This window comes from Ciconia boyciana, chromosome 16 (assembly GCF_034638445.1).
Source record: "Ciconia boyciana chromosome 16, ASM3463844v1, whole genome shotgun sequence".
NCBI lineage: Eukaryota > Metazoa > Chordata > Aves > Ciconiiformes > Ciconiidae > Ciconia > Ciconia boyciana.
The window spans coordinates 1,226,263-1,235,047 of NC_132949.1; the positions used below are offsets into that span (position 1 = coordinate 1,226,263).

The following is an 8,785-nucleotide window of genomic DNA, read 5'->3' on the forward strand; positions in this document are numbered from 1 at the left end:
CTTATACCCCCATCCCCTATATCCCCCATCCCCTATATCCCCATCCCCTATACCCCCCATCCCTTATACCCCCATCCCCTATATCCCCCATCCCCTATACCCCCCATCCCTTATACCCCCATCCCCTATAGCCCCCATCCCCTATAGCCCCATCATATAGCCCCCATCCCTTATACCCCCATCCCCTATATCCCCCATCCCCTATATTCCCCATCCCCTATACCCCCCCATCCCTTATACCCCCCATCCCCTATAGCCCCCATCCCCTACACCCCCCGCATCCCCCTCCCCTCCCCCGCCCTCTCCCGCCGCGCCCCCACAGCGCCCCCCAGCGGCGCTCACCCGCCGCTGCGCCGCGCTCGCCTTCTCCTTCGCGTTCTGCCGGGCCGGGCCCTGCGCGGCCGCCGTCGGGGGCGGGGTCGGAGCGGGGCGGGGCGGGGCGGCCGCTCCGCCCGGGGCAGGCGCGGCGGCGGCGGGGCCATGGGGAACCTCTTCGGGCGGAAGCGGCGGAGCCGCGTCACGGAGCAGGACAGGGCGGTGCTGGTGAGCGCGGCGGCGGCCCGGCCCGGTGGGCGGCCGGGAGGAGCCCCCGCCCCGCTGCGGGCCGGGGCCGGCGCCGGCGCCGCGGGGGAGGCCGGGCCCGCCTCGCTCGGCGCCGGCGCGTTTCCCCGTGCGGGGAGCGGCGGAGCCGCTGGCCCCGGCCGGGCCGCCGCCCTGCCCTGCGCTGCCCTGCCCGGCCCGGCCCCGCCCCGCCCCGCCCCGCTCGCCGCCGGGCTGCCGGCTCCGGGGCGCGCTCCCCGCCGGCGGGGCTGCAGCGGGCGGGCCTTTGCCGGGTCCCCGCGGCGCGGCGGGGCGGGGGCCGGTGTGAGCGCGGCGTCTGCGCTGCCGGCGGCGCGGGGGGAAGAGAGCGGGCCCGGGGGGCGGGCGGGGGCGGCGGCCGTTGTGCGGCCCTTCGGGGGCGCTGGGAGCGGCGGGGGTCGGTCGGTCTGTCCGTCTGTCTGTCGGTCTGTCTCTCTCTCTCTCTCTCTTTAGCAACTGAAGCAGCAGCGAGACAAGCTGAAGCAGTACCAGAAGCGGATAAATCTGAACCTGGAGCGAGAGCGCGCGTTGGCCAGACAACTGCTGAAGGAGGGCAAGAGAGAGTGAGTGGGGGGGGGGCCCCGCCCGGGGCTGCGAAGGCCCCGGAGCAGGCAGCGTCGGTGCGGAATAAAGGGTGGTTTTCCTGGCAAGGAAAAGCTCCTGAATCGCAGGTGCCGATGAGCTGTGGAGATGCGTACAGGTTATTCTTTCAGAAGGGAAGTTCAAAGTTTTATACTTGCAGGCACAGCAGGCTGCCGGTGTTCCACGGCTGGCGTTAAAACGGGTCTCCCAAAAGCGGCTCTCTTGCCTTAGCGCCCAGCGTCAGCGGCGCGTAGGGACGCCGTGCCGGTGGCCAGCTCTTACGTCTTGTTTTGAGCGCGCATCGTGAGCCTTTTGTGCAAGGACTTTGTTTTGCATTGCTGCAGCACGACTGGCCCAGTGAAGCCCTGCTCCACAACAAATACACCTACATTTTCAGGAACCAGACAGCAAATTTGTGGTTTATTTGCTCATCTCTGTTCTTCACAGGAGCAGTTCAGAGCTGTCACTTAATTTGCACATGGGTTTTTTTCCTCTTTTGGAAAAAGCACAAAACAGATATGGCTTTGATGTGATTCTTTTAGGCCTGTTTGCTTTCATCTGTGCTGAGTTTTCCTCCTCCCGTTTTCCTTCAGAAAAGCCATGCTCTTGCTGAAGAAGAAGCGTTACCAGGAGCAACTTCTAGACAAAACGGAAAACCAAATCAGCAACTTGGAGCGGATGGTAAGCGAGAATCAGTTGCTGTACGCTGCGAGTGGCCTGCTGTGTGCGTTTGGTATAAGTCTTTTTTCTGGGGTGGGTGTTCCTTTTGATAGTGTGGAATTGTATTTTAACGGTCAAGCCCTAATGGGGGTTTAGTCCTCTGTCCGAAGGGCAGATGTCTCTGAAATCATACATATGCCGTGACTCTTCCCCAAAGAACCAAGTGGTGACTATGTTTTGAGTCTGTAGTGCAGGTTACGTATTAAACATGTGTTTTGTAAATTAGTAAAACTTTAGTCACGGTTGGAGAGCTGCAGTAGAAACTTCCTGGGGCTTGCTTCGGTACCTTGATTTTAGAAATGAATGTGTTTGTTCTGGGGTGGTCGTGGAAACTGTGGCCTCAGCTAGACTGCCAGCGAGAAGATCGGGTAAAGGGCTGTTGGATGTGCTTTTACAGCTGCCTGTGTGAAGGTTTTTTGTGTGCGTGTTTCTTGCTACTGGTATAATTTAAGCCACTGCTCACTGAGAAAGGGCTCTTGACTGATTTCTCCTTGCGGTTTCTGTGGGGATCTTGGCAGCCTGTATCTGGCTAACGATGGGAATGTGACAGCCTGTCATGCTTCCCTCTCTCCTTCCTGTTTCAGGTCCAGGATATTGAATTCACCCAGATTGAAATGAAAGTCATCGAGGGTCTGAAAATAGGCAACGAATGTCTGAACAAAATGCACCAGGTACGTGTGGCCAAGTTGGCTGAGCACACTCCTGCCTTGGACTAGGCAGAGTGCTGGGTGTTTGTAGCTGTCTCCCTGCAGACCTCACTCACGCACGGATTTTTGGCTCTTTTCTTCAGGTTATGTCGATAGAAGAAGTAGAAAGAATAATAGGTGAAACCCAAGACGCTGTGGAGTACCAGAGGGTATGTATTGTGTGCCTGGGTAGTTGTGAGCAGAGACAGCCTGCCACACAGAGTTTCTTTGATGTGCACTATGTTCCCAGCCTTATTTTAGAGGCAATCAGACTGGGAATTAAATCTCAGTTGCCTGCAGAAGAATTAGCTTTGCCAGTTTTCCGAGTACCCCTTCACCCTGTGCTTACAGTGCTCTCCCGTGTGCGTGCACCATGCTACAAGCCATAGAGCGGCTTCTGCTACGGTGTTGTTGACTGGCATATGTCTTTTCCTCTGTTTCGTAGCAAATAGATGAGATACTGGCTGGCAGCCTGACTGAGGAAGATGAAGACGCCATTCTAGAAGAATTAAACGCTATTACTCAGGTAGGACTAACCTGATGTTCTTGTAATTACTTTTAATCCACATTTTCAGAAAGCTGTTTGTAATAGGGGAGAAGGTCTCTCTTCCCTCACACTCGATAGCTTATCTTATTCTGCCAGAGATCTCAGTCATACCTGTTTGTGCCCAATCTCTGTCTCATCAAAGATCAAGCTAATGACTCCACACACAGCGGCCATTTAAAAATGGGATGCTTTCAAGGGTTGTACTTTATTTGCTGTCTGTTACAGTCAGCTGATCTCTGTTCTTACTGGATATCTAGTCCACTTCACCAGATGAAGATCTTGAAAGTCCTGGATCGTGCTCAGATAACAGAAGTCAGCGTATGTTATCATCCCATGCACCTCTGTGGTGCCTGTGGCTCTTCCCAGCACTGGCTCGGCTTGGCTTCGCTGTAGGAAACGTCCAGCCAGCGGAGATCGAGGTGGAGAGGCTCTGCAACTAGCATTGATTTGAGGAGACTCAGAGCTAATAGAGGGACCTATTAAGTGTCATTTAATAATTAAAAACCCCCACTTGTTCTCATTTACTGGGCAGTACTGAAGCCCATAACCCTTCCTGCAGTTCTGGGGGCAGATGGCAGTTTGTATGTGAAATCTCTTATTATTATTCTGTTCCCAGACAGCCATTGCACAAAACCGAGGTGCAAGGGTCTGTGACCGCCGCGTGGTATGCAGGGTATGTCCCATATCTTGTCTTTAATGTTCTTGCAGGAACAGGTGGAGCTCCCAGAAGTTCCTTCTGAGCCACTCCCAGAAAAGATCCCAGGTACGCTTCCTTTATATGCTCTGCAGCTTTGGCTTCTCATATTTCAGTTCCATGCAATAGTCTGAGACCCTCTCCTATTGTAAGTATTGCCCTAGCAAGCGTGAAGAACGAATATGTCCTAGCAAATATAAAGTTTCTGGTTTCAAGCCCTGTTGGTCTGGGCTATGCAAGCTTCCCCCGCGTGGCTCTGACCCTTTACCGTAAGCCGACCCAAGGCTCTAGTCTCTTTGTTGCGTTGGCATCTAGTCATCTCTTGAAGAGTTCCTTTTTGTTACATCTGCTGTTCTTAAGTCACGCTTTGTACCTGCTGTGAGACCGCCAGCTGCCTTGAAACACCCGGCGTAGGTTCTGTTGTGAAGCTCCATGAGGAACTCCTGCCTTGGCTCTCTGCTTGACCCAGGCAAGGCTTTCTTGCACAACACTCAAACTGGTCCCCTGCACGTCGTCGCAACGTGCTGCTACGCAGGAGCAGGGTTTTGTGACTGCAGATATTGGCATTCACACTGCACAAAACTGGATTTCACTGAGGTTCGTGGCTACTCGTAGCTCTCGTGACCTTGCTTCAGGTAACAAGGGTAACTTTGAACCAGCTGGATGAGGATCGCTGGAGTGCCACGATTCCACGACTGCCGGAGTACGAGCTCTGCACAACTGGTGCTGCGGGTGTGTTTGCTCCTGAGCGATCCAAAACCTCAGCGGCAGGGTTTGTGCAGCTGGGTGCAAAGAGGGAAGTGGGAGAGAGCTCATGAAGCAGAGTGACAAATGGGCGCTGTGGCCTGTTGCCTGGTGAGGAAGGAGTCTTCACGGAGCGTTACCAGATGTCTGTCCCTGCTGAAGAGCTGAAGGTGGAGCCTGCCCTGGGAGACAAACAGTGAGGTAGAGCTGGACTCAGCTGGGTGCCGGAAGGCAAACTGAGAAAGGGTCTGTGTCCTGGGACAGCAGAACACTGAACTGTTGGTTGCAGAAGCTGGACATCCCTGCTTGTGGAAATCAGGAGCTGTAAGAAGCCATTTCCTCTGTGTGGAATCTGCCCAGGAGAAATCTGGGGTGTGGAAGACGGGGCTGGTTCCATTTTAGTGCTTGTTTACTGGTAAACATGGATCAGATGTCCTCTCTCTACACTGGCAGCAGGATGGCCAAGCAAAATCCGAGCTGCCCTTGCTGCCTGCAGCTGACTGAGCCTCCTTCGGGCTCATGTTGTCAGATCGAAGGGGTGAGGGGAAAAGCTGGACTACCCACTGCGCTCCGAGAAGTCGCTCGCTGCCCCCGATCTGTGTCACTGGGCTGGTGGCTTCCTGAAGTTGTGTTGGGTACATTCTGAAACTGTTTTAATTCTTCAGGTGCTGTGAAAAAGAGGGGCATGCTGGATATGTGGAATTATTTATAATGAACTTTTATTCATTCAGGTGCTGTGCAGGCATTTGTTGCTCTACGGAGGAGTGGATTATGAGTCCTAGTTCTTCCGCAGGAGATGACTGGAGATGATTTGCCTTCTCTGTTTCTGTAACAAGTTTCTTTTTCTTCCACAGACGCGTCACCTGTCAAGAACAGGCCAAAACCAGAACTGGTGGCAGCATCTTAACTCCCACTTCTGGGGATTCCCCCAGATACCTTTCACCCAGGACAGTTTGCCATCCCAGCATGTGCTGGGAACAAGCAATGCCTTGGCAGCATCCCAGCTGTGCTGGGCGGATTGTGGAGCAGGATTCCCCGTGCAGGGTGGGGAACCTCAGCTGATTATTGCTCTTGTATCAAGATTATTTTCTAGTGCTTTCTTTTTTTGTAACTTAAATTCTAAACTCACTCAGCTGCGCTGTCTTGGGATTAAACAACAACTCGAAAACTTCTGAAGCCAAATGCTTTCTTTAGGTTTGATTTCAGTGGTAAATCTGCCTCTGTTCTGACTGAATCCCCAGGAAGTCCCATCCTCGGAGCGATCGTGTGTTTGAAACGGCTGTCCTGGGCACCGGCTGGGCGAGAACGAGCCACTGCCCTTGCGAGCCCTCCAGACCACGCTGGTGTCTGCACTCCTCTCGGTCCCTTTGCTTTTCCCCTTCTGATTCTGCTCGTGGAAGGGCTGCCGGTGTCTCTCGTCCTCGTGTAAATCAGACTGGCTGGCGTGTATGAGGCTCTGGAGGGGCACGGGCAGAGCGCAGGCAGCCTGAAAGAAGGCAGCAAGCCTGAGCTTCCGCAGGCAGCGACACTTCGTGCTATGGGTTGAAAACGGTTCTGTCAGCTCTGTGTAAAACCAGCTCACGTGTGAGGGGGTTTCATTTGAGCAAGGTTCAGAGGGATTGCTCGGCTTTGCATTTGCTGGCAGCAGCGCTGATTGGGGGAAAAGCCTGATCTCTGTGCGAGGTGAGGAGCCGGCCCCTGGCTGGGCGTGAGTCAGAGGCGGTCAGTAACGATTCCCATTCGGATCCCGCCCTGCCTGCCTGCCTCTGCTCACCGGCGGTGCTGAGTGAGACCTGGGGTGACAGAAATCCGATGAGCCTCTCAAAATTACAGCAAGGCGTCTTCTGCCTGTGTTATGAGCCAGGAGTCGTCCCTTGCTGGCTCTGCACCATCATCAGAGTTCACCTTTGCAATGTTCAGATGGGCTGAGATCAATTCTGCTTCCAGTTGTCAGCTCGTGTTTGCTATTTCCTCGTAGGGTCGGAGACAGGAAAGGTCAGGCTGGGGCAAACGTGAGGCTCATTCTGTACCAGCCGTGAGGCACAAAGCTTCTTGAATCAACGCTCCAAAGGCTCTGCTCAATAAGTAGAGGAGAGACCAGCTCCTTCCGAGGAGGACGGCCCGGTGCTTGGTGTGGTGTAGCGGGGCGCTCGGGTCGGCAGGGATGATGAAGCGTTTGGAAAGCTGCCTGCCCAGGCAGGTGGCGGGCAGATTTAGCTGTTCTTGGAAGCAAGCTTACTCGCCAGCTTGCAGATGCTCTTCAGGACACTGCAGATCTTTATTACGTTCTTGAAGTCACAACCCTTAATCCCTGTTTCTCTGACAGCAGAAGGACCAGAGGGTCCTTGGAGACTTTTAGTGACTGCCTTTGGGGTTATGTGATCTGGTGCTAGACAATAAGAAGTAATCCCGGAGACCGTGCTGCTCTCCATGTGGCGATGGGCCAGCCGCAGCTCTGGTTTTGAGTCATGCTTTCCGTGTCATCTCCGTTTGTTACATTCCAAAGACCGGCCGGGGCGTCCTCGTCCTCCTGCAAGGAGCAGGGCCTGGGGCCGAACCCTCGAGGCACTTCGGAGCTGCCTTGTTTCCAGTTCCGCTGCACTCTCCCTTAATTAATGTTTCACAACAAGCCTGGGGTCCCACAAGCCTGGGGTCCCACAAGCCTGGGGCCCTGTCTGCGAAGCAGCGCGACTTGAGCAAACCGAGCACTTTCTCTGAAATGGGCAGAGCGGGTTTGAGCTGATCCTTGTGCCTCGGCTGAGCGCGCCGGCTCCCGCGGCCAGGGGTCGGACCAGCCGGACCCTCGCCCAGTTTCACAGCCGGAGCTGAAACGGGGCAGGGCTCTGTCCTCTTCTCTGCTCCTGTGATTTATTATTTTTCTCCAGGCAAGGGTGTTGCTTTGCTCCGTCACCGTCCTGGCTCTCTTGCAATGCAGGCTTGTTCCACCAGAGAGAGCCTTGTCTTCATCAGCACGGCGGTGTCTGTAGCACTTGTGTGGCACGATTTTTTTCCTTGAGGCTCCCTTAGTCCACCGCTAGCCTGGTGTCGACTTGTTCCATTTTACCCTATTCAATTTGCAATTCGTAGGAGCGAATGCTGGACTCTCCCAGTAAGGTCTTGGAGGGACCTTTCCTGGGAGCACAGCTTTTGCTGCCAGCGCTTTGCACAAACCCTGTTACAGAGGGTTGGCACCCATCGCCGTGGCCCAGGAGGGAGCGAGCACCGCCGTCCCTACGCTCCAGTTTTCTTTCTCGTGAGCGTCCTGGCAGCGAGAGAGACGGGAGCCAACCATCCCCCGGGGAGGCTGCGGCGAGGCTGGGCCGGGTCCCGGTGACTGCCGGCCGGAGCTGAGCGCCCGGTGCTGTCTGCGCTCTCGCTCGGTGCTTTCCTTGGGTGGCAGCTGGTCCGGAGAGGGAGTGGGTTGGTGCTGAAGGGGTTAATGCAGCTCCTTGCATTTGTTAATACAGTAAAGAGGCCATTTACTGAACTAACAGGAAAGTTTGGAGCAGATTGCCAACAGCTTCCTCTTCTAATCCCTGCACCAAACAGATTGTACTGTGTCTCCTTGGGAGGAAGAGCCAGGAGTGGTGTGTGACCTCTGTGGTGTGCTGTAACAATAAACGATTTCTAATGGTTTCACCGATTCCTCTTCTAGCCTTGTGTTTTCAGAGTAAATGTTTTGGATGAGCAAGAGTTGCCTTCCTCCTCCCTCCCCTTCTTACTCCCTGCTCCTGGGAGAGCTGCGGGCAGGAAATTTCAGAACAGGCTCCGTGTGTAATAGAAAAACAATCCTGTTTGCCTGGATGCCCCGGGAAGGCTCGTCTGTAACCGAAAGCAGCAGTGCCCTGGCAGCCCTGGCATGGCCCGCGAGTCGAATACAGAGGAGCTGGAGGGGTAGTTGAGAGCCTATACGTTATATTGTTGCTGCAAAGGTAGAGCAGCCCCTGCCTGTCCCTCCTCGCCAGCGGGCCAGGAGCAGGGCAGTGGCCGGCAGCCACCCTCGGGGCTGGCTGGAGGAACGGCTTACGGGGAAAAGGGCTCTGGGAGGCAGGGGCTGGATCCCAGGAGCGGGGGGATGTTGGGAAAGGCGGCCCTCCCGCCCTTGGATTTGCAAAGAAGCTGCACTGGGGGAGTTTTTGCAAGAATTATTCTGGAATTGTCAACAAACTGAGCAATAAACAGTCTGCACCTCAACGCTGGACTCTCGGGGAGCGCGTGGCTCTGTCCAGACGT

At 55.2% G+C, this 8,785-nt stretch overlaps 1 protein-coding gene across 1 annotated transcript; it reads left to right on the forward strand.

Moving 5' to 3' along the window:
• Positions 1 to 426: 426 nt before the first annotated feature.
• Positions 427 to 8,185, forward strand: CHMP6 (charged multivesicular body protein 6). Its single transcript, XM_072880743.1, has 8 exons — positions 427 to 543; positions 1,033 to 1,142; positions 1,755 to 1,842; positions 2,466 to 2,552; positions 2,672 to 2,737; positions 3,013 to 3,093; positions 3,823 to 3,877; positions 5,407 to 8,185. Exons 1-8 carry the CDS (start codon positions 481 to 483, stop codon positions 5,457 to 5,459), a joined length of 603 nt encoding a protein of 200 aa, XP_072736844.1. The 5' UTR covers positions 427 to 480; the 3' UTR covers positions 5,460 to 8,185.
• Positions 8,186 to 8,785: the final 600 nt, after the last annotated feature.